The sequence below is a fragment of the Canis lupus genome, chromosome 36, assembly GCF_048164855.1.
Source record: "Canis lupus baileyi chromosome 36, mCanLup2.hap1, whole genome shotgun sequence".
Classification (NCBI taxonomy): Eukaryota; Metazoa; Chordata; class Mammalia; order Carnivora; family Canidae; genus Canis; species Canis lupus.
In genome coordinates, this window is record NC_132873.1 from 15,688,548 (window position 1) to 15,715,071 (window position 26,524).

Genomic DNA, 26,524 nt, shown 5'->3' on the forward strand with positions numbered 1-26,524 from the left:
CTCCTTAAGCATCATACTTTTGAAGGGGCACCTGAGGGGCTCAGTCGGTTAAGCTTGATTTCAGCTCAGGTCAGGATCTCAAGGTCATGAGGTTGTTATTACGGGGCGTGTAGCCTGTAATAAGATTCTCTCTCTTTCTGTCCTCCAGCACCTCGCCCCCACAGAAAACATTTTTTTTTTTGCAAAAAAAAACCCTATAATATTAAGCTTTTGACTATCATTTCTAATATCAATGCCTGCCTCTAACAATCCTCTTGCCTTTGACACATTGTTTTGCGGGTTTGGATCTACCCAGCCAGTGAGCAAAGGATGATTAAGCTCTAAGTAAGGGCCTGTGACCTGGTGGATCTTTTATATAGATGTTTGCTCTTTTTGCCTTCCTTTTGTGCTTGTATCTTTCTTTGGTTTCCAGGTGTGTGCATCCTCAGGAAGTGACACTGCTTGCTCCAGGAAGACAAGATGCGTCTCTCTTTCCCTAGGGCCGTGCAGTGCTTAACACAGAGGAGGCCCCCAGCAAATATTTGTTGGGCACATGAATGACTGAATGATGAAATATTTTAATTCAACTTGTCATCTGTCTAAATCTAGTTATAGGAAAACAGGCCACGGAAAAACGTGAACTTGAAAAACAATAATAATAAAGAAAAGCGTGACCTTGGAGAATGATGTCAGCAGTATTCACTAACATAGTTTTTATAAAGCACTTCACCCAGAATCACCCTGCCTTTCCTATTCTTGTCTCTGTGTTTTGTGGCCGTGTAGCACAGGAACGGGTTTGCTCAAGCTTGCACCTGCAGCTGCTGCCCTGATTGCTCTGTCCGGGGACAGCCCTCTTACAAAATACAGAGGTAACACGCGGAGCAGTTTGAGTGTATCAAGTGCAGTGACCTCCAAATCTCCAATGCACTATCTTCTTCACTCATTCTTATTCCCCTGCCACATGGCTCTTGTTTGATATGTACTCAGCATGATGGAAGTTTTCAAAATGTGGATCTCTGCTTTCGAATTATTCATAACTTGGTCACCCTTGCTCTTTATTTGTGTGGGAATTATTCAGACACACAAGTAGTTATTATTCCTTTAAAGACTGGGACTCTCCTCACAATGCCATTTACCAACCTCGTGGTCTTCCTCACTGATGTGCTGAATTATCAAGGGGTTGAAATGTGAATTGGTTTTCATTAGTTATCAAATCACCTCATTTGGGAAGCCTACATACTAGCAAGAAATGTAACTTTCTCTTCCTTTTCCCTTCATACCTACAAATAAACTGTTTAGAATTCAAGGCACATATTCTTCCAAGACATATTACATGTATTCGGTTTAAAGATTTCTTTTCCGCTTTGTATGTCTAGCTCTTTTTCAGCTCTATGCAGAAAATAACAGGGGAGGTTATGATTCTGGGGCACGCATGACTCGAAGCACTTTGAGAAACCTACTAACAGATCTACAGCAGGTAAATCTCTAATACTTAAGAATTTTCAATTTGTTCCATTATATTAGCCACCTTTGTTATTAAAGAATCTGATTTTTAGAGTGTCACTTCTCCCTTAATACAGTTCTCCATGTCATTCCTCCCCTCTCTAGCCACTGCTGTTACGGGAGCATAGGTCTGAGCTATTACAACCACTTCCTAACTCAAGCTTCTCTTCCCTCCAACTTTGCCTCCATGCTATAGTCAGTGACCTTTCCAAAATGTAAATGTCAGCCTCATGCCCAAAATTCATCATTGGCCATGCATGTCTATAGAACAAAATCTAAACTCCTTAGCATCATATGAAAAGCTTTCATGATTTGACCCAATCCTTATCTTTTCAAAAAGAGGTAAAATCATAATTTTTATAGGAATATAAGATGAACATGAGTCCAAATGTGTATTTAATTTATTAATTGAAAGAGGGTATCTGTAAGGTGTTACAACGAGTTGAAAGAAATAACCAGGGATGCCTGGGTGGCTCAGCAGTTGAGCGCCTACCTTTGTCCCAGGGAGTGATCCTGGAGACCTGGGATCAAGTCCCACATCAGGCTCCCTGCATGTAGCCTGCTTCTCTCTCTGCCTCTCTCTCTCCCTCTCTCTCTCTCTCTGTGCCTCTCATGAATAAATAAATAAAATCTTTAAAAAAAAAGGAAAGAAAGAAATAACCAAAGAATAGGCAAATTGTTGGATAAGGAATATTAAAATGAACTTGCAAGGTGGATGAAAGACTGACTTTTGGGGAAAGTTGGCAGTGGGTCCTCAAACAGGCTGAAATTTATTTGCATGTCTATGATGAGAATTATTTACATTTCAATCCATTTTCTACAAGTTAACTTTAATTATCTTGCAGAGTTGTAAAATAGCCTAGCCAATGGCAATGATGCATATCTCTATATGGTCAGGTATCACCATTGAAAAGATCTCTAGTGGTTTCTTTTTTTTTTTTTTTTTTTTTCTCTAGTGGTTTCTTTTGCTTATTCCATAGTGTTTCATTTTTCCTTGCATTTTTTATGCCAATTTCACTCCTATATATCAAAATCTTTACTCTGACCAACATGTGCCAAGTTCTCCGCAGCTGACCTACAGTTCATCTATCAGCAGCACCACTGCCAATAACCTGGCAAATACTGTCCATCTTTCAAGTCATTCAGATTATTAGTCACCTTGTCACCAAGAGCTCTTTAAATCCTTATGCATAGCTTTGTTAGAGCACTTGTTGAATTTTGTTACCATTATTATCAGATATATGCCTTCAACACTAGACTACTTTTTTTTTTTTAATTTTTTTTTATTTATTTATGATAGGCACACAGTGAGAGAGAGAGAGGCAGAGACACAGGCAGAGGGAGAAGCAGGCCCCATGCACCAGGAGCCCGATGTGGGATTCGATCCCGGGTCTCCAGGATCGCGCCCTGGGCCAAAGGCAGGCGCCAAACCGCTGCGCCACCCAGGGATCCCCCAACACTAGACTACTTCTCAAGGGGAAAGACTATATTGCACTCATGTTTATGTCTCCAAGGGCTTAAAAAGTGTGTAGTAAGACCTTCGACCAAACCTTAATGAACGAATAAATTAAATGCAGTGCTGAAGACTCAAATAGTAAAAAAAAAAAAAAAAAAAAAAGACTCAAATAGTTAAGATTTCCATCATTTCCTATGCTTTAAGAATGTACAAATTTAATATTGTTTTTATGCTTGAATTTAGCCTCCTTAAAGTAAATACATTACTTAAATGTTACAATGCCATTAAACTATGTATCTGAGCAAGAACTACATATGGGTGAAGCACACTCCAGTTTGTCTTATGTAGAAGGGGTTGCTGTCCCAGTATACCTTTACCCCTGCTTCAAAGATGTCTCTGCTGTTCTTTTTTTTTTTAAGATTTTTTTTTTTTTAATTCGTGAGAGACACACAGAGAGAGAGAGAGAGAGAGAGAGAGGCAGAGACACAGGCAGAGGGAGAAGCAGGCTCCATGCAGGGAGACCAATGTGGGACTTGATCCTGGGTCTCCAGGGTCACGCTTTGGGCCAAAGGTGGCATTAAACCACTGAGCCACCCAGGCTGCCTTCTGCTATTCTTCAGAGTAAAATCCCCACACTAGATTTTCTGTGCTGTGAAGCTATAACTTTCTGTCATTTTTCTCCTGGGTCTAGGCTATAAGGAGGAAAAGAATAATCTTTTGTTCTGCTCATTGTAAGGTTCTCTGGCTGGGACCCTGTCAATTGGACTGACGAAAGACAGATTAACAAGAGGAGAACAAACAGAAATTTATTAACATGTAGATGGCACATACACATCGGAGCACCCAATGATGAGTAACTCAAAGGGCTGACTAAAACTCAGGCTTAAATACAATCTAAACTAAAGAAAGGGAAAAGGGGTTCTGGACTTCCCAATGGGGAAGGAAAGTAATGAGAAGGTGACCAGGAAAACTATGATGAACAAGGGTTGTTTAGTAAAGTTTGTTGTGAGGATTTAAGTTGGTACCTTCTCCATTAATAAGAGTTGTTAAGAGTCCTCCTCTTCCTTGTAGGGAGAGAGAGATACCTTTGGAAAATGTAAATTTCCCTCATAAGTGTACATTTTCTTGACAAAAGGAAAACTTGTATCCTACTTTTTGAGATTTTCCCGCATCTGCTGGTTTTCATTAGCTGTTAACTTAAAATAATCCATATGCCAAAGAGGCACATTTGGGCGTGGCATATTCTGGTACTCTTCAGGATCAAGAATTCTGAGCTGAAGATAGTCATGAAGGAGTGGGTAAAGAGGAAGATTATCAGAACACTAGGACACGGAGTATAGTTTAGAAAAACCTATCCAGGGGCACCTGGGTAACTCAGTCTAAGCATCTGACTCTTGATTTCAGCTCAGATCATGATCTCAGGGTCATGAAATTGAACCCCAAGTCAGGTTCCACACTCGGCAGAGAGTCTGCTTGAGATTCTTACTCTCTCCTTTTCCCTCTGTCCCGTCCCCCTGCACTTGCTCTCTCTCTCTCTCCAAAATAAATAAATAAATAAATAAATAAATAAATAAATAAATAAATCTTTAAAAGAGAGAAAGAGAAAGAAAAACCTGTCCAAAATTACCTGTCTTTGATTTGATCTTAATATTTTATGTTCTTATTGATCATAATAATTTTTATTCTATAAACCCCAAATAACATTCAATATGTTCATATTTTTTAAATGGAGTGATGATTTTTTAAAAATTTGGAAAGTTAAACATCAGGTATAGTTACTTCAGAGCTGTTCTGGTGGTGGTGGCAGCAAATAAATCCCGTTGCCAGCTTTCTGCTGACTCTCTGGCATATCTGCCATAGCAGAGATACTACCCCAACATTCCTCACATCTTAAGACTCAAACAGGTGGAGAGCCAGAGAGAGTGGAAAAGTCTGTCCACCCATTTATGCAGTCAGACTTATAAGACTGGAGGGCTTAGGTGAATATTATGAAAATGGGTAGTCTGGGGGGCATGTTCCTTTTCCTTGTGCTTACTAACTACTGTAGCCCCAGACTAGCACCCCATCCAACAAGCCCTACAAATCTGCCCTTGTTCCAGGCTCAACTGAGGTCAATGGGCTGCTGAAATGGCAGCTCTAGAAATGCTCTGTCTCCCACCCATGCATTAGTACACTCCTGAGAAAATTCTTAGGATGGTGGAAATTTGCATAGCAAATTATCATCCCATTGACTTCCATTAAGAACTCAGAAATGGATTCCCATAGAAAATTCCAGGCCCCACTGTGTGATTCAAACCACTCCCCAAAGAATCCAAATTATCACCTCAAGTGGCTTTCTTGCCTGTGCTGGCATGCCATCTAGCCACACGCAATCTTCCAGAGCACACCTGCAAGAAATTAGTCAAATGGGCAATTAATCCACAAAATCTTTGTGCACATACTTAAAGCCAAAATAGAGGTTAAAACCCACTACAGAAGTGAGTTTTCTTACCAGTAATATCAGAATTGCAGAGTTAGCAAGTCAACCCCACCTGATCCCCTTCCCTTATTTTACATGAGGTTAACCCCCTTTCAAAGGGCTCAAGAACACCCTCTAACTAAGTATTCAGTTAGTTCATCAGCACTCACAGGCCAAAGTATGGGTAATGAATTAGTTTTTCAGACGAAGGACAAATGACGTAGGGAGTAGTTACTTATGTTCAGCTGGTGACGAGGTTATTATCAGTTTAAAGTACAGCCGTCTTGTCACTATTACGCAAATGTTTGTTGACTCCTGCCTGGCTAATTGTCAGCAAAGTGGTTCTAAGTGCCACTTTCCTGATTAGAAGAATGTTTATTCGAGTTGATGGACTCAGCAGGGGGGTCTTCGAAATTACTTTTGAGCTTGCAGGCAATGCCTCCTGACAGCCTGTGCTGTACAAGACATCAGACGTGAAATTAGGACTTGTGACCACATGGGCATAAATGGAGGTGACAGGTACACGTATCTGTGCATCTAGATAATGTCAGAGCCAAGTTCCTGGCCATCTTGGCAGTCACAAGGGGATCTTAGTCCCTGAGTGAAACTCCTTTGGTGACAGTGATTGAAAGGTGGAAACCATCGCGTGAGCCATCACAATACCTACAACATGCGTCAAAAGGACAAAGTTTGTGAGCCCCCCTCAACAGAGTAAGCAGTCTTGAAGTGAGATCTCAATTCTGCAGCTAAATTACTTTTCATTTTTGCCCAGAGCAGAATGTTAAATCTCAAGCGCCCCTTGTTTTAAACAGGGATAATGATGACAGCTCAGAAATTGGTGTTTGTTAAAATGAGATGATATGAAAGTGTTCAGAAAGGTTTTTCTTAAAAGTGCTCTGAACATAAGCATAATATTATTGTTATATGTAGTTCACAAGTGAGGGCAAAGCAAGGTGAAAATAATATTGCTGGGATCTTGAGGAGTGAAACGATGGAAACTGTCCCCATACTGCCATGATGGCTAGACTCTCTTCTCAGCCACCCCCTTCCTTACAGCCCCACTTCTTTTCCATTTGTTCATTGTCCCCATTCAGGCATTGCACTAAACCCATATATTTCTTGTCTGCTTGGATGGCGGCAGTTCATCCCGTCTCAGACACCAAGTACTTGTGACTCCATGGCTGCAAGTGCCACTACTCAGGTGTGCTGATTCCAGGGGTCACATATTTCTCCAGCTTCTCACAACTGACAGGGGGTTTCCTGCCTCTTGTAGATCCCAACTGTCGTGGGGGAAAGTCGCGCTCTGTGCTCTGTGGAAAGTGCTACCCGCAGCTGTTTCCAAGGGGTGAGTGCCACATAAATGTCCCCAGGAGTTGGGGCAGACACACATGCTGACCAGTTCAAATTAGGGAACTGTTACTCTTCACAGCATCCCAGACAACCTAATCTGAGATACAGACTTGCCTCTGACTTTCCATGTGATAAACTTCTTTGGCAGAAACAGCCAGAAAAGAAGATGAAAATACATTTTCATCTACACTAGAGAACAAAGTCATGCCTAAAAAACACATCTGAGTGAGCCATTGTTTTTCAGGTGTTAAGCTCAACAATCAAAGAAGAAAAATTCTTGTCTTGGCTACAATCTGAGCCTCCCATCCTCCTGTGGCTCCCAACCTGCTACCGGTTGTCTGCCACTGAAATGATCACTCACCCTGTTCGGTGTAGAATCTGCAGGAACTTTCCAATCACAGGACTGAGGTACAGTCACTCATCAATATTTCATGGACAGTCATTCTCCAAATGGGTCTGGGGGTGGAGCTGCATCTCTCCAGATTCTCAGTCCTTCTCACACACTTGGAACTCAGTTGATATTTTGGGGTCAATAATTTTCTGCATGAGGGATCTTGGTGGACAATGAGTTATATTTTATCTTTTACAATTAATGGAATATTAAATTCTTCAGGTGACATGTGGTCTAATCAATAGACATTTTTATGCCTCTAAGAGGAACATGTTTTTGCTTCATGCAACATTTTCATGGAAAATGTTTTTGCTGTTTTTGCAAACAGACCTTTTAGATATTTTAGAATCATTCATAAGGGAATGGCAGTAATAATAATAGTTTATTTAGCATTAAGTAGTAGGCTGAGTGATTCACATGGATAATTTCATTTACAGACTTGTTATAGCCTCTATAAAAGGTGGTATTATTTGCAGAGAAGCTAAATAACTTGCTTAAGAGAAGCGAAATAACTTGCACATGGTTAGCAAGTAGATGCGGGCAGTCTGAATCACTGACTCCCTGCTTTGCAACCATGATGTTATGCTGCCTCCCAGTGTAGACAACTTGGAACAAGGTCTCAGGATCCAAACGAATAATCAGGTTTTGTGGGAGCATGAGCTGCTCATGATGATTAGAGCATGAGCATGATCCACATACTGGATCTTCACTCTGCCCAGAGGAAAGGGTAGATTCAGAAGCTGGGTTTGGAGGTGGGAGATTCAGCTGTTTCCATAGCTCTGAGGATGATGGTCAGAACCTCATCTTAGGAAAAGGTGTTGTTGGTCTCTCATAAATAAAACAATAAGGAAGTGAAATTGCAGTCATTAAAGACTTAGGGAGGAAAGAAGGAAACCAGCAGGTCTAAGCCAAGCACAGGGACACCATTATCAAGGTGAATGAATGCAGGTAGGGGCTGAAGGTAGACCGAGTTGCTAAAAACAAGTCAAAGAAAGGGGTGCCCAGAAGGACCAGAGTGAACACTTATGGACTCTGTTCCTCTTCACATCCTATGCTTCCAGATCTTAACTAGCCCAGATGGTAAACATGCTCCCTGTGGATATAAAATATGTCTGCTAGATCCAGTAATAAGCTGAAAATCTTATTTTAATTTTACCAAGAAAATGAACTGGGTTTGCAGAGAATTCTGAGGACACGGTGAAATTTCACTCATGAAAGCCTCTTTGCAAATAACTATACTTTAAACAATATAACATAAATGAGAAGGACCATTGGAAACCAAACAGACCGAACCAAAGAAATCTCCACACTATGATGAAAAATAAACTCTTTTTATATCGGACAGTGGAGGAATATGAATATGATTTATCATGTTATATGCATATTATAATCATTTACCCAGTAAACAAGTAATTCATTAAGTAGTTACTACATGTCATGCACTGGACCAGGTACAGAATTCACTTTGCAATCATACAAAACACAACTTTCACGTTGAAATGTTTTTTCAGGATCCCTGGGTGGCGCAGTGGTTTAGCGCCTGCCTTTGGCCCAGGGCATGATCCTGGAGACCCGGGATCGAATCCCACATCAGGCTCCCGTTGCATGGAGCCTGCTTCTCCCTCTGCCTGTCTCTCTCTCTCTCTCTCTCTCTCTCTCTCTCTCTGTGACTATCATAAATAAATAAAAAAAAAAGAAATGTTTTTTCAAAATGATCATGTATAACATAAAACTGATATTACTATTCCTATTTTATAAAGGGGTCTCAAAGAGTTTGAATGACTCCAGTCACACCAAGGCAAGGGCAAGAAGTGCCATTCTTTAAGTTTCAGATTACATCCCTTTCTGAGAATGAAATTCACCTTCCTCTTAGCAATGCCTCCAAGCAAACCCTCTTTCCTCCAAGGCAATGTAGGTTCTCAGATATGCGGATAGCTGGGTGACCTGCGCAAGGCCATTAACCTCTCTGGACCTTGGTTTCTTTGTAAGTAAAATAAGGAAGGCTGGGTCCCATGGAGTGTTAGGCTTCTTTTAGCTGTAACCTTCTGAGTCTATTAGAAATTGTTAGAATTTATTACAGTCCTAACCTTAAACTTGTGTTTTTGGCTCTCATAAACTCCAGCAATAGCCTCAAGGCTTTAAGTTTTAGTGAGATTAATAAAGTCATTTTAGAGCAGAAGTGTTTGAAGACCTAGAGGTAACAGGAATAAGGCAAAGGCTTAACCTTCTAAAGTAAGAGAAAGTACAAAGACCAGAGATTGTTCCTAAGCCGGTGTTATATTTTAGCAGGACATGTCACATTTATGCTCTGTAATAACCATGGAAAGTTGAGATGAGATTGGGAAAAAAAAAAAAAAAAAACAACTTCATTCATTCTTGGTAAAGACATCAACAGACCAATCTCATTATTCACAGTATACCTTTCCTCATATTACCTGTAGCTAGTTTCTGAGCATAAAGGAATTAATGTAAGGTTAGGGATCAGTGTATTGTCCTAGATGAATCAACTGCAACCATATGGTAATGCTGGATAATGTAGCCAGTACTTATAAATAATCCTTATTTAAAATATTGTTATGAGGGCAGCCCTGGTGGCACAGCAGTTTGGCGCTGCCTGCAGCCTGGGGTGTGATCCTGGAGAACCAGGATCGAGTCCCACATCAGGCTCCCTGCATGGAGCCTGCTTCTCCCTCTGCCTGTGTCTCTGCCTCTCTCTCTCTCTCTCTCTCTCTCTCTCTCTGCGTCTCTATGAATAAATAAATAAAATCTTTAAATAAAATAAAAATAAAATATTGCTATGCATTTCATGCAAAGAGCAATTGTCTTCCCAATTATGCATGTTGAATAATTTTCAAAACACTGTAAAACTTTGCAAAGCCAAGAAGGCAGGATTTACCAGTCCCATTTTCCTTGTGAATAAACTAAGTCATTCATTTAACTTCATTCAGCTAATGGTCATTGAAAACCTGCAAGGTACTAAGTATCCTCCAAACATCTGGCCTTATGTTTCCACTTCAAGGTCCCCAGTAACGGTGCATTCAACTCAAGCCTCCTGCACTGTTGGTCTATTCCAGTGGTTAAAATAGCTGATTCTCCACTTAGGTGGTATCCCTGGGGTCAAAGTCAACTTTTACCATTGACCAAGAAGTTGTGTAACTTTGTACAAGTTACTTAAACTCTGATTGATTCAGTTTCTTCATCTGAAAAAATGATAAGAAGGCCTTACCTTAAATAACTTTCATGGGGATTGTGTCAACCCATGTGTATTGCCTGCCCTTCAGTGACTGTTCCAAAACATTAGCTACCATTCTAGCCACTCGACACAATTTGTTAAGACCCTGCATTGGAACGAGGTGCCCAGGCATGGCAATGGACAAGGGCAGCTGATGGTTGACCTCAAAGAACTTGCATCCTCTTGCTCTGCCTTCAAACAACTTTGGTCAGAAGACCTTCTACCATCTGGCCTCAGGAGCATTCCAAGTTTTGATTCCTCTGTTTTTTAGAATAATCAGCAGGTCTGATAGATTTGATGTGCTCCAAACCCTCCTTCTTGGCTCCAATCTCCTTCCCTCACTCTTCTTTCTCTCTGGGGTTTCGTCCTCATAGATCTCCAGCCCAAAGACATACTTCCTCCATGAAAACTTTTCAGCAGCCCACCGGGGTCTCCCCCTCTCTCCTTCCTACAGTACTTGCCTTCCATGCCTCAGACTTGGCACACAATCACATATTGCTTAACTTTGCTAGTTAGTACCACAAGCTTCCCTGTCATCTTTCCACAGCAAGACATGAAATTTGAAGAGCACAGGCATCTTATTGTATTTCTTTTTCTGTAACTTTCAAGGCAGTGGTTGAAAACTTTACAGGAAGCTAGGCATGTGGTCTGTATGTGGGAAGTAGGCCCAGAAGGGACAGTGGTGAGTGGAAGTGTCATCTCCAGTCTAGAAGGAGTAGCTGCTACTTTGCCGTCACCAATTCTTGTCATTGATGAAGAAGGCAGTATTTTATACCGCCTACACTGCAGTTGGAGAAGAGAATTAAAATAGCAGGAAAAGGGATCCCTGGATGGCTCAGCAGTTGGGCACCTGCCTTTGGCCCAGGGCGTGATCCTGGAGTCCTGGGATTGAGTCCCACGTCGGGCTCCCTGCATGGAGCCTGCTTCTCCCTCTGCCTGTGTCTCTGCCTCTCTCTGTCTGTGTCTCTCATGAATAAACGAATAAAATCTTTTTTAAAAAATAGCAGGAAAAAAGTATAGATCCCTGAGCTTTACCAGACAAACAGTATGATTCCACTTAAATATCATTAAAAGTCATTAAATCCTAACTATGAGGTCTCCCCAGCCCTCCGCTGGTATCACCATATTTTCCCTGAGTAGTATGAGACACCCCTCCTTCCCCTGGTGTCTCCAGATAACCTCCTCATCCATAACCAAGGGAGATTTAAGGGTGCAGCTGTTCATATGAGAAGGACTGCAATGTGGATGTATTAAGAAACTCGGATGTGGGGGTCACTCCCCCACACCCTGGCTGGAGGAACTACCTCTCCTCTACTGCATTTCTTTCCTATAGATGGACTTCTAGAAAATCACAAAAGTTTATTTTAAATTCTTTGTCTATGGTTTTATTTTCCCCAATACCATGTGGGAATGCAGGTCTGGTATTATCATATCTTGAGAATTTCCAAGAGAAGTCAAAAGTTGGAATTTACTGAAAAATCTCCCAGTTTATTTTATTTAGGTTAGCAACTAAATTCAAAAGATTTGAGTGCATTGTGGTGCCACACAAAATGTGGCTACAGACTTGGGAGTCTATCCAAAGGGTTGTGCACTGTACCCTACCTATATAAAATGCTTGGTATATTTGTGGGGCCATGAATCAGACTTCTGTACTATGGTTTGTTGGATAAAACTATGTTACTATAATGCCATATTATAAAAAGTACTATCAAAAGATTTCTTTGAGTAAAGAAACATGTCAGAGTCATTTAATATCCCTACAAAGTTTGGGAGAGATTTTACACTTCCTTGATAGCTTAGACGTCTCTTGTATGTTTGGAGGTGCTCATTCTCCACCTGAATGTTATGTTCTTTGCTTACGTACTAGTTGTGACATTAGCCACATTTCCATTGAAATTGGCAGATACCGTTGTCTGAAGTGTCTCAACTTTGACATCTGCCAGGCGTGCTTCTTCGCTGGGCTTCACGGCAGGTCTCACCAGAAGGCCCATCCTGTGACTGAGCACTGCGTCCAGGTAACATCTAACCCCACGTACCAATGATTCATGAATCCAATCAGTACCAGCTACAGCAGCTTAAAAACTCTCCCTCCAGTAAAACCACAGATTCTCCTCCTTTCACTCGAGATAATATTTAAGACTAAGGAAGTGGCAAACTCAGCCTTAAATAAATATCTCTCAATATAAGTATACTTTCTCTATATCATAGATTTTAGTAAAACCTTTTGGGACAAGAAGAAGCCAAACAGCGTTCAATCTGAAGCCACTGGTCCCACATGATATAGCAGAAAATATCTGAAGAATAAGAGAGGAGAAGCACTGGAAATGGGTACAGATTCAAAGAAAAGGTTTTTGGAAAAAGGATGAAATCAGGTTTCTAGTTACTAGTACCTGTCAGAGAAACTTTTGTCTTTTTTTTTTTAAGATTTTTTAAAATTTATTCATGAGAGAGAGAGAGGCAGAGACACAAGCAGAGGGAGAAGCAGGCTCCATGCAGGGAGCCTGACGTGGGACTCGATCCCGGGTCTCCAGGATGACACCCTGGGCCAAAGGTGGCGCTAAACCTCTGAGCCACCCGGGCTGCCCACTTTTGTCTTTTAAACATGTCTTTTCCTGAGCCCTAAACTACCAGTATTTTTTCTTTAGGAAAAATGAAAGAGAAAGATCACTTTTTTGAGTTTTGACTGAAAGAATATAAAACTAAGACTTCATAGCTGCCTTTCAAATATTTTTTAAGAAAATTCTAAATACTCAGCAAGAGAATTCAGAGCTTTTGAAGAAAAAAGAGAAATAGGATGGTCAATTTTAAGCAGAGAGCATTTTCATTTTCCCAGAAGGAACACTCACTTCTCATCACTGAGTTCCTATGAATCATTTTCCCCATAGATGGTATCCCCCTCAAACACCACAGTAGCGAGGGATGTTGATTGGCTCACCTCCCCAAGGACAGCGTTCCCTGGTTCTCTTTAACATGAGTGGTCTACAAAAGTCAAGTGCTTAGTGTTGCCAAAGAATTCCAGCGGGCACTGATCTACTAAATAAATAACCCAGAGGTTGCCCACCCCTCCCTATTTCTAAAAGCCTGGGGAGGAATAGGGCTCGTTGATGTTAGACTGACACCGTGTGGTCCCTTTGTTATTACACTTTAGATTCCAAGTGCTGCAAATCTTTAATTTTTTTTTTTTTTTTTTTTGCTGCAAATCTTTTAATAAGGCATCTGGTTCCTTTGTTCCTTTGAGCAGAAGTTCTTAATGTGGGGTTGCTGGATGAATTTCAGGCGGTCTGTGAATCCACTGAGGTTTCCTATGGAATTAAATGCGTGAGCATTTTTTTCTGGAGCTAAATCTACAGGGGATCGGCCAATTGTGAAGAGCACCCACCCTCAATGTTAGCAGCCCTGGACTTAGCTCTGCTCCGTAGCCCTTCGAGCTTTAGAATCCCATGTTACTGGATTGCTCTCGTGGAAGAAGGGTTATTATGTAAGCTGGGGGGTATTTAATTTGAAACGTCCACTATATGGACAAGTAGGATGTGAAGAAATTCAGGTAGTAAGGAAGGAAGATGATTTTCTAAGGACATATAAGTGAAGTGAAATATTTCCAAAAATTTTCATGGTGGCCAGTCCATCCAAGTGGGGGAAAAGGACCCCATTTAGACTGATAGGAGTCCTTTTTAATGTTGGCCCTTCCAGCAGACATCAGCAAAGGAGAATACAAAATTTCTCGTCAGGACCCTCAGAAACAACCTGCTCCAAGGGCGTGGTAGGAAAAAAGAAACTTCAAGAAGGCAGTGGCTGCTGGACCAGGTGACTCCAAAGGACTTGGCTAACCACACACAGGCCAGGTGAGTTTCTGTGAGTGACAGCTCTGCCGAACAGGTGGCAGAGGGCTTAAGATGCATTTCCCTTCTAAAAATGATCTTTAATTTTAAAATAGAACAAGAGGCAAAAATACTTCCAAATGGCCCATCCTATCATTTAGAATTATTCCAATTAAAGCATTAGACCCAGAAGGCTTATAATATTAAAGTATTTGAATAACTTTGCTTTACATCCCTAGGTTTTTTTAATATATAGTTTTTGGTGGTTTGCTTTTGAAAGCCTAATTCAGAATCAATACTTTATTCTTATTGAAAAAGTAGAAGAAAAACACTCAGATTCCCATCACTCACAGATGCGTGCTAGTCACATTTTAGTATTACCAAAATAGGAACTATGCAGCGTTCCAATTTTTCATTCTTCTTTTCTTCCTCTAAATGGAGAGTATTTCCCATGTCATTAGTCTCCAAAATATGCTTTTTAATGGCCTGACTGTCATCCTTATAAGAGAGCATCATAATATAGAAGCAATCCCTTATATCATTGAAGATTTTGGTTATTTTTTAAAATTTGTCCCCTGAGGGCAGCCCTGGTGGTGCAGCGGTTTAGCGCCGCCTGCAGTCCAGGGTGTGATCCTGGAGACCTGGGATCGAGTCCCGCATCGGGCTCCCTGCATGGAGCCTGCTTCTCCCTCTGCCTGTGTCTCCGTGCCTGCCTCTCTCTCTCTCTGAATAAATAAATAAATAATCTTAAAAAAATAAAATAAATAAATTTAAAAAAATTGTCCCCTGAAATTCTTTAGTCAATATCCCTACATAAGCATCTTCCTATATTTTTAATATTTTACTAAGATAAATTTACTAAAATAAAATCATTGGGTCAAAAATTGTGAACTTTGTTAACTCTCAAAATTCAGAATACCAAACTGTGCTCCAGAGGGTTATCCCAACACTGATTTAGGAGGTCCCATCACTTACCTAAAGATCATCACCCTGAAGACAACTTTAAAAAGTCTTTGTGATGGGGATATTTGGCTGGCTTGGTCAGTGGAGCATACAACTCTTGATCTTGGGGGTTGTGAGTTCAAGTGCCACATTGGGTGCAGAGATTATTTAAAAATAAAATCTTTTCTTAAAAAGTCTTTGTGATGCTAATTTTGATGTAATCACTTCTTCAAAATTTAAAATTGTAGAAACTAAAACAAAGAAGATAGTGTTTCTATGGGCTTATGATCATCAAACTTTGGGGGAGGAAAGAAAAACAGAATTATTAATTCACTCCCATTTTATCTACTGAGAGTAGAAGAGATCAAAAATTTAAATCAGAATGGTATCCATTTACTAATTTCTTTTGTAATTTCTGATCTTTCCTCACATACCCACCAGCTTATTTCAACCTCAATCCCAGACCCTATTTTTATGGCCATTTTGTCATTTTCCAATATAAATATGTTTGTATAGCTCTTTAAAAGAAAAAGTATACGTTGACATTGCAATTAGATGTTTTTTATGTCTTGCCTGTGTCACATTTACCTCGCAGGCTGTTATCAATATATCTTTAAAGTAAGAAAATTCGAGTATCATCTTGATGCATATCTTTAATATAGTACAAAGAATTTAAAAATAAGAACAAAGATATCAAGTACCAATTCATCTGTCTTCTTCAAGAAGACAGTTCTTTCCCTAACAAAGGAACAATACAATGTGTCAATTAGTCATCTGGATTTATTGAACACTTGAAATCTTATTTAAATTCCTACATTCTCATAGTTAGAACACAAAGATCCATACTTGCTCTTAATTTGATTTCTTTGGCTGCTGAAGCCAGGCTGATGTTTTAAAAGCACAAATATGATGGCATTCCTCTTGTGCCCACCTCCCCCAAACTCCCATGCCTTAAATCCCCCCATTATATTCCCATTGTTTTTAAGCTAAAAACTAAGAGTTGTAATGACTTAGAAAAGTTCTGCATATTTTGGGCCCCCCCGCATATCTCTCTGGTTTCATCTCCCTAATCCCACATTGTCTGTGCTCCAGCCTTCACTCCTTTCCCCCACCCCAGAAGACTAGGCCAGATCCTTCCCCACTGAAGAATTAAACCTTTACTTTACCCTAGCCCACCCAACTGCATGGCTTGAGGCTCACTCCTAAAGACCTACAGAGAGGGGTGCCTGGGTGGCTCAGTTGGCTAAGCATCTGACTCTTGGTTTCAGTTTAGGTTATGATCTTAAGGTCATGGGATCGAGCTCTGCATTGGGCTCCACGCTTGGTGTGGAGCCTGCTTAAGATTCTCTCCTTCTTCTTCTTTTACCCATCCCTGCCTCCCCACACACAAGCATACACACACATTCCCTCTCTCCTCTCAAAGTAATAATAATTAATAATAATAATAAAAATAATAACAATAATAAAGGCCCACAGAGGTCTTTGCTCAAATGCCATCTCATCCATAAGGCCATTCTTGACCACTTAACATTTCAGGCCCTGTCCCCACACTAGCACTCCCAATCATCCTCCCTTGCTTTATTTTTCTTCAGAGCATGTCATCAGCACCTGACACCCTATATATTTTACTTTTACTTTTTGTTTGTTTTCTATAATGTAAGCTCAGCGGCGGGGGGTTGAGGACCTTTTATTGTTTCCAGCTGTATTTCCAGAATCTATAACAACATCTGAATTTGATAAATACTCAATAAATGTTTGTTGAATGATTGGCTGATGGACTGAATAATACGATGATGGATGCATGATGAAGGAATTGATGGGATAATAAGTTAGGTCATGAATTCTTTTAGAATGGAGTATGAGAAAGTGTCACAAGAGTGATTGATGACACGGTGTTGGGAGAAGGTAGTGAAGTTTGATTGAGCTTTGTGCTCAGTCAGCGGTATAGTCTTGGGGAAGTCACTTCATATTTCTGTGACTCAGTTTCTTCACCCGATACTAGAGATAACCTCTCCTTCCTACTCCCAGAGTAGTATCAGTGGAGATAAGAGGAGGAAGGGAAATTGCAAGCACTATGCAAAGCTAAAGGTTTTTTAAATGTCAATGTGTTCCACTCTGTCCACCTGAGTACAACAGAGTGTTCCCCAAAGTAAAATTCTTATGTAATAATTTTCAGTTTCACCTAGATATTAACGAGTTCAGAAATTCTGATTAGTGGCTGATCTAGGAGAAATGAATGTGGAACATTCGCGTCTAACAATGTAGTAAGAGGCAAAAACACATCGCTGATATCTATTAAGTTGACACATTTGAATTAACCATCTTCCAAGGGATTAATGATTTTGCCAAGTGATGACACTGAATTCGTTCAACTCAGAAAATAAGCCTCCTCCTTATAATGTGAATTTACTCACTTTACATATAATGGTTTACACTGAGAACATTTTCACTTACGAAAAACATAACTGAAAGTCAGGTGCCAAATATCATCATTGTTATTAAATATTTTGGGAAATTCTTGCAAATATAATAAAAAGGAAATTAAAATGGTGAAACAAACAAAATAACTTTCATTTGCAGTCAACATCATTATACATACCAAGAAAGTTCTAGTAAGTCTAGCAAAAACTTAGAATTAATAGGCTTTGAGTGATGGGAAATAAAATACATATGCACAAATTAATAGCTCTTCACTATGATAGCAACAGCCAGCTAGAAATTTTGTTAAGATCCCCTTTATAGTACCTGTAAATATAATTTTAAAGAGAAACTTGGGTAAAAAAAAAAAAAAAAAAAAAAAAAAAGCTTAGCAAAAAAGATACAAAAGCCACATAAAAATTATAATATTTAAGAGTATAGAAAATAAGACCTGAACAAAAGGATAAATATACCAAATTCCTCAAAGATAAGGCTTTGTATAAGAATTGTACATTTTCCAAAAATTACTATAGTTGACCCTCATTATTCATAGATTCTGTATTTATGAATGTACTTACTCATGAAAATTTATTTATAGCTCTAAAATCAATACTTGCAATATTTTCCAAGTCATTTGCAGACATGCACAGAATGGCAAAAAATTTGAATTGGCTGATCCACAGCTGATTGAACTGAGAGTCACTCTGCCTTCTTGTTTCAGCTGTTATACCATAAACACATTCTTTTCACTTTTTTGTGCTTTTTGATGGCGATTTCACTATTGCAAATTGCCCCCCCAAACATTGTGCTGAATGCTATCTGCTGTTCCTAAGCACAAGAAGGCTATGATGTGTCTTAATAAGAAAATACATATGTTAAATAACCTTCATTTAGGCAATGGCTCTCAAGCCATGAGATTGTATGAGATCACCAAGGAGAGTGTAGACAGGGAAGGAAGGAGAACAAATTGAGCCCTACAACAGTCCACTTGCAAAATTAGAGAGCAGAAGAAGAGCTGGCAGGGGAGACTGAGAAAGATGAATGATCTGGGAGGAAAACCAAGGAAATAAGGAATTGTGGAAGGTAGGTAAATACAGTGTTTTAAGGAGCAGGGCATGGTCTAGTCTGTCAAATGCTGGGGCGAGGGCAAGTAAGAATTGGCCTTTGGATTTTGCAATGAGGGAATCATTGCTGTCCTCAGAAAGAGCAGTGTAGGACAGCCGTAGTAGGAAAAATCAGACTAGAGGCAGTTTAAGAAAGAATGGGAGCTAAGGAATTGAAGATACCGAATAAAATTCTTTCCAGGATTTGTTACAGTAGAGGGAGCAAAGGGATGGTGTAGGTGGTAGTTTGCCTCAAGTGAAGAGAAAGTTTTGTTATTGTGTTCTACTCTGAGTAATGTATAAACACTACATTTACTTCTTACCCCATGTGAGATCATTTTGATACCTTTGGGTTGTTCCATACCACTTTCTGTATTTGATGTACAAGCATCAAATATATATTGAGTTTGTTTTTGGAAGAAAAATGGCATCATTTTATACACACTGTTCTGCCCCTTGCTCTTATCACTAACACATGATGATAAATGTCCTCGAGTATAATAGGTAGGTGCTTAAATTTGTTCATTTAAGTGGACTTATGATGTTCTGTTGTATGCCTGGATCATGTGTGTGATCCACTACATGTTTACATAGTAAACACTACATTTACTATGTAGTGTTGCTTGTAGTCCCATAGGATCATTCCCTTCAGTACTCAAACATGCTATTTTTGGAAATATTTGGGGGAAATAGCAGCATGTTTGAATACTAAAGGGAATGATCCTATGGGAATAAAAGCAACATAGTAAATAAGAACACAGGTTATAGCCCTGGAGGGCCGGACAATAAACCAGAAAGAATTTAAGGATCCAATTGCAGAAAAAATGGTGGAACACACATGATCCAGACATACAACAGAACTTCATAAATCCACTTAAATGAACAAATTTAAGCACTTATCTATTATACTGGAGGTCATTTATCATCATGCATTAGTGAAAAGAGCAAGGGGCAGAACAGTGTGTATAAACTGATGCCATTTTTCTTCCAAAAACAAACTCAAGATATATTTGATGTTTGTACATCAAATACAGAAAGTGGTATGGAACAACCCAAAGGTATCAAAATGATCTCACATGGGGTAAGAAGAGAGTATGTCATCACTCAAAGTTGTGTGACAAAGAAGTTATGGGTTTTTCCCATGCCCCACTGCTTAAACATGTAATTAGGTGTACCACGGAACAATCCCTTCTCTCCCTGTGCTCTCATCACATTCTGCAGAGATAATCGCATTATGTCAATAATGATCGTATATTCATCTGTTCATGAAATGTGAAGTCTCTGTGAGCAGGGAGTTCTCTGCTTTTATTTTTCATCTTTTATCTGCCATAACTCAAGATGGTGCGATGCTATAAAATAGTTTTTGAATAGAGGAATGAAACTGAGTGGAACTCTATAAAATGGAATATGCCTGACCTTAAACTAATCTGCTCTATTCTACGTTCTTTCCAATATGACACAATAAAACACACACTCGCACTTAGAACCCTTGGTATCTGACCTGAACAGGATGACCTGGGGGATATTATGCAGTCATCCCTAAATTTCTTTGCATTCTCATTTCTAGATTGTCAAGAAGGCGGGCAGGAAATAAAATCCCCATTTCCATCATTGGCTGATTGTTCTCTATCACCTAAGTAGTTGGATGGGAAAAAGCACGGGCGGGGGGATGTGGGGAAGTCATGCTACTTTAATGCTATTTTGAATATCGAATTGAATATCTGATTTAACAATTTCTAAAAAGACTTTCCTCAATATCATGCCTGATAATTAAATATTATTACAATTTCTTATAAAACTCTGCTTTATAGCAGGATTTCCATTCAGTATAGTAGCTCCGAAGAACCAGTATATGGAAGTCCAACTAGACCAGTGGAAACAGCAGCCACAGTGGCTTCCAAAAAAGTATCTCCAATGATATCTCGGGCTCAGCAAACTGATAACAGCAACCCACAACATCAGGTGAGTCCAAAAGGGAAAAGAATCAGTGCAGTCAATCTGGACCAGTTTGTAAGGATTCAGTGAGATTCAGTGTGGTGTGGGGACTATTTTCAAGATGTTAATGTGATCAAAGAAAATATTGTTTAAAATAACTTTTTATCTCCAATCATAAGGTGTTATATATTTATTACAGAAAATTTGGAAAAGCCGGCAAAGAGCAAAAAACAATATTATGACTACAAACCGTGATATAACCACTATTTTAGTATTTTTAATTAAATTTTTTCTTTTAATTCCAGTATAGTTAACACATAGAGTCATATTAGTTTCGGGTGTGCAATATAGCGTACAATATGGTGATTCAATAATTTTATACATTACTCAGTGGCCATCGTGGTAAATGCACTCTTTACTAATATTAATATTTTAATATTAATATGTTAATATTTTGGTGTACTCCTTCCCCTGTTTTAAAAATAGTTTACATCATACTGTGGAATGTATTATTTATATACTTCTGTATCAGTGTAATAAGTTATATTGGGAGCATTTTCCATTGCCATTACAATTCTTCAGAAAACATTGTTGCAGTTTTTATTTAAATGGATGTAACATTATTTACCTAACACCTCTTCTGTTGTTGGATATTTGAGTTTTTTTCCATTTTTGCTAGAATTTAAAAGTTTACTATTGAAATCCTTGTATGTTATTCTTTGTACATGGCACCCCAAATATTTCAATAGGTTATATATATTTTAAGATTTTTATTTATTTATTTGAGAGATAGAGAAGAGGGCATAAGTGGAAGGGAGAGGCGAGGGGGTGGTAGGGGGGAGAAGCAGACTCCCTGCCCAGCACAGATCTGACGTGGGACGCAATCCTAGGACCCTGGGATCATGACCTGAGCCACCCAGCGGCCCCAGTAGGGTATATTTCTTAAAATGGGATTATGAGAATGAGAAGTGGGATTATTTTTAAGACTCTTCATACTTACTGCAAAAATACTGTTTAGAAAAGATACACGAAACTGCACTCCCAGTGAATTCAAGTAATTCTCTCTCTTGATGCTTCTTACTGTTACTTATAACTTGTTACTGTCACCAAATTTTAAATTTTGTTACTTTTATGAGCAAAATATATTTTAGTTGCCTTAATGTCCCTTTCTTCTTAATTTAGAAGGCAATTGTATTTACTTTTTTGCCGGTGTCCTTTGCCCAGTTTTACCGATGCATCAGTTTGTTTCATTAATGTATTTGAACTTTTAAAACTTTAGCTGTAGGAAACCTTTCTTCATAGCTATTTCCTTTTAGTCTTATGTATAATGTGACTTACTATATAGACATTTTAATTCCTGTGAAAACATTATTAATCTTTTCCTTTCTGTCTTATGCTTGGAAAATTTTCTGCATTAAAAAATCAAATGACCCTTCAGCTATATTGTCGTAACATGGACTGATTGATTGATTGATTGATTGATTGATTCATTCATTCATTCATTCATTCATACAACATGGCTTGACTTTTGTCAGACATTTAAGGTTTAAATCTACCTGGCTTTTATTTTGATGCATGTTAGAAGGTGAGGATATTCCCCTACTCCTACTTTTTTGCTTTAATAGCCAATTCTTCAGGCAACCCGCAGTAAAATCAGAACTTTGACATGTAGCCCAGTCTTTCCCTAACTTCCCCAGACAGAGGCAGAACTGAAATGATGTTTAATCGGTGTGTCTGGTGGAGGCGCAGTGGATGGGAGGGTCTAGGGCTTCTTCTTCTGATACTTTGCTGGCATCATTGTTATTTTTTACTTTTTAAATGTTAGCTATTGTTAAACAATTGTTCTTCTAGAAGAACTTTAAAATCATTTCTAAAATGCCAAATTAATCTTATTCTTTTGGCTTGAGTTGCATTAAAACTGTATTTTGTGGTGCAAATGTCTGTCAGTAATGGTTGTTATGTAGCTTACTTCTTATCATTCTAGGTTTCTCACTGAGGGCACTTGGCTCTTTCATGCTTCTTGTTCTTATTTTGAATAAACAACTTTCCCATTGTACCTTTTTCTTAATTATTGATGATGGTATACTGGAAAGTTACGGATTTTTTAAATCATTTTCTTATAAAAAGAAACCCTTCTGAACTCTCTTGATAATTTCAAATACTGGTTTAGTTTGAATTTCTCGCTTCTAAGTAAACAATCATACAATCTGGGGGAAGGGGAGACATTTTGGTCTCTTTCTTTCCAGTATTTAAACCTCTCATGTCTACTGCATGTCTTCATTCCTGAGAGAATCCAGATCTTCCAGAACAATACTAAATAATGCAAGAGATGATGGAACAATTTCTTTTACTTTAAAGGGAGATTTCATGAGGGCATTTCTCTCATGCTTCTCCATTAAATATGATGGTGTTAGTTGTTGGATTGAAATTCCTTTTAATGTGACGGAAGTCATTTTCTTTCCCTATTCCTTTTATGTTTTTTTATGGAGGTAGGCAATCAGAAGTGATTTTGAATTTATTTTAAATCTCTTTTTTAGCCTCATTTGAAATGATCCATGTTTTCTCTTATTGGAAGCATTGCAGAAGTAGTCCCTGAGAGTAAACATTCCTGTCATTGCTGAAACTAAAAGCTGTATTTGTTCATAGTGGACTATTCTTTAAATATAACTTAAATTTGTTTTACTTATTTTTTATTTAGAATTGCAACATTTATGAGTCAAAATAGTCTCTCTTTCTGTCTCTTTCTCAATGCTGTCTTTGTCAGTTCTGAGCATTTGAGTTTTAGTGGTTAATTCAGAAGCTCGTCATTTTTCATCTTATGTTTGAAGCAATTTATCTAAGATAAGAATTATTTATTTTATTTTTTAAACAGATTTATTTACTTATTTTAGATAGATAGAAAGAGAGAGAGAGAGCGCTCAAGCAAGGGGAGGAACAAAGGGACAGGAAGAGAGAGAAAATCCACAACCAGACTCCCCGCTGATCACAGAGTCCAATGCTAGGTTGGATCCCAGGACCCTGAGATCATGACCTGAGCTGAAATCAAGAATGGGACACTCAACTGACTGAGCCACCCAGGAGCCCCAGGACTATTTATTTCTTAACAATTGCTGGAATGTAAGAGTAAAACCCTAGTACACTGAAGCCTTTATAATATTTAGACAAATTTTTCTTTCTTCAAAATTAAGTCTATTAATGTTTTCTTCAGGTAACTTTGATAGTTTAATTTTCTTGAGAACATTATTTACTTCAACAAGATTTCAAAGTTTCAGGTTAAGTAAGGTATTTTAAACTTGTCATTTTATTTCTTTTTCAAATCTTCCCATTCTACTCTAATTCAACTCAAATATGCTCAACTTTAACCTCAAAAGAATAAAGTCACATTTCTATCTGAAGGATCAAATCAATATTTGTTAAGAAAACCTACATTCTCAAAATATATAACTACTGGTCAGTCTTTGGCCTATCTAACACGGACAATTAATTGCATATGTAGTTTTTCCCAAAGAGTAGCATGTATAAGGTTAATCTGATGTTTGCAAGCATAAAGTTCATTGTAAATATTCTCTCCAGCTAAAAAAAAAAAAAAAAAAAAAAAAAAAACCTGTGAATTAATGGGTACAAGTGGTACACACAAATAATTGTAACGTAATTTGTATTGTTCTCTGTGGCATGTTTTAGAAGCCTCAATATTAATACCCTTAAGAAGACACAAAACCTATCCTCATTTACATATACCTGAGCAACATGAATTTTCTCTTACCCATTGCTCCCAAAGTGGGCAGTAGTCACCCCAACACTATAAGACCCCTTTGCAGCCACTGACCTGGATTGTCCACTTAGTAGACAAAGTTCAGTTTTGAGGGAACTGTTGCTAAATCTACGTCCTAAAGGTGAGCTGCATTCAACTTTGATGTCTTTAAAGACTCCAGTGTCCATAGATACGAAGTCTCTGCCCCAAAATGTGCCCATATAACTTACAGATAAAGATTCCTTCTGCCCATAGGGGCCTTACAATGGCAACTGAGTATCACACAACATGATGGTATTCAAAACTAGGGGGGACAGGAGAACCAGCACATCCACACGTAAGGAAAATGTTAGGGAATTTGGAAGGGAAGAGATGAGAGAGGGGGGAAAGGAAAAAACGTAACAAAAAAATCTCAATGAAATTTTTCCATCAGAGGAATTAGAAATGCCATCTTGTGTGTGTGTGTGTGTGTGTGTGTGTGTGTGGTCTGCAAATACTTCATCACCTTTTCCATCGGTTCTTTATTTGCCCTCCGGGGTGCAACTGCACTTGCAGGCCTTTCCCCCAATCAGGGTAATCAGTACATTCTGATCCTAAGCAAGGTCTTCCAAATAGTAGCTGTAATGCTTTTCAATCCCCCAAGGAAAAGTAAAGATCTCATGCTGCAGCGGTGCTGGTATAGAAGCGTGAGAGGAGCTGGTCCTGCCAACACTCCACCCCTGCGCACCCCCGCGCACCCCTGCACCCCTGCACCCCGGGAGCCAGCGCGCGCTAACCCGCAGCGCCCGCCCGCGGACCTCGCACGCCCCCTGGTGGGCGCCGGGAGGAACGCGGCGCTTGCACATGCTCCAATCCACCTTAGTTTCTCAAGCTCCTGCTTCCAATAAAAGAGGAAGAAAAGCCTTTCCACAATTCACCCATTTTTCCACCTTAACGTTTCTACTTTTCCAAGGAGGAAATTTAACAGAGGTTCTGCTGTTTGGGTTTCTCTCCTTTACCCCACTCTCCTTTCATTCTATCTCACCTCTTTGGTGTTTGTTAATTGCTACACCTATCTTATTCATGCAGTACATTTCTTCCTTTGATTTAAAAAAAATTTTTAATTATGCAAATAAGACCTGAATCTGTTTGCCTTTTAAACAGTTAAAATGTTGCAGGTAAAGGTAAAAAGTCTTTTCAACAATGATTCCCAACCCAGGTCGGGTTCCTACTTCCTCGGAGGTAATCTGTTTGGGGGAGATCTTCGCGTTGGTTTGAGATGTATCTGTGCATTTTCATATATGCGTATGTGTGCGTGCACATGTGTGCGTGTGTAGGCCCAAACTGGGCAAACGGCTAGTATCTATTAAACTTGACACCTGGGGATCCCTGGGTGGCTCAGCGTTTAGCACTTGCCTTCAGTCCAGGGCCTGGTCCTGGAGTCCCCGGATGGAGTCCCACGTCGGCTCCCTCCATGGAGCCTGCTTCTCCCTCTGCCTGTGTCTCTACCTCTCTCTCTCTCTCTCTCTCTCTCTCTGTGTGTCTCTTATGAATAAATAAATAAAATCTTTAAAAAAAATAAACTTGATACCTGAGAACTTTGCACACACATTCCTGCTTAAGGAGGCATGTACAGCTTTGTCCGCTGTAGCATTGCCTGTACTTTTGAAAAACTGGAAACAGCCTAACATCCTTCATTTGAAAATGACAAAATGAACCATAGGACCTATTATATGGATGCACCAGGCAGGCCCATACGTCTAACCTGAAATGCTTCTCAACTGCAGAACAATAGGTGCCACATAATAATATAATATTTATCACCCAGTTACCCCATCCCTTCCAGCAATCCTGTTTGTTTCCTATGAATAACTGGGTGATGGACATTAAGGAGGGCATATGATATAATGAGCACTGAGTGTTAAATAAGCCTGATGAATCACTGACCTCTACCCCAGAAACCAATGATACATTATATATTAATTAATTGAGGGTTTTTAAAAGATTTTATTTATTTATTCATGAGACACAGAGAGAGAGAGGTAGAGACACAGACAGAGGGAGAAGCAGGCTCCTCGCAGGAGCCCAATGTGGGACTCGATCCCAGGACCCCGGGATCACACCCATACTGAAGGTAGATGCTCAACCACTGAGCCACCCAGGCGTCTCAATTAATTGAATTTAAATAAATTTAAAAAAAAAAGTTCAC

At 39.2% G+C, this 26,524-nt stretch overlaps 1 protein-coding gene across 1 annotated transcript in view; it reads left to right on the forward strand.

Moving 5' to 3' along the window:
* DYTN (dystrotelin) overlaps positions 1–26,524 on the forward strand; it is a gene marked incomplete at its 5' end in the record, with an annotated part of 46,759 nt that overhangs the window by 5,989 nt on the left and 14,246 nt on the right. Inside the window, 7 exons of the mRNA XM_072812648.1 lie at positions 763–848; positions 1,356–1,456; positions 6,670–6,741; positions 6,991–7,154; positions 12,273–12,384; positions 14,063–14,211; positions 20,462–20,612. Of these exons, the coding sequence (XP_072668749.1) occupies positions 763–848; positions 1,356–1,456; positions 6,670–6,741; positions 6,991–7,154; positions 12,273–12,384; positions 14,063–14,211; positions 20,462–20,612 (835 nt within the window). The remainder of the gene's footprint in view (positions 1–762; positions 849–1,355; positions 1,457–6,669; positions 6,742–6,990; positions 7,155–12,272; positions 12,385–14,062; positions 14,212–20,461; positions 20,613–26,524) is intronic.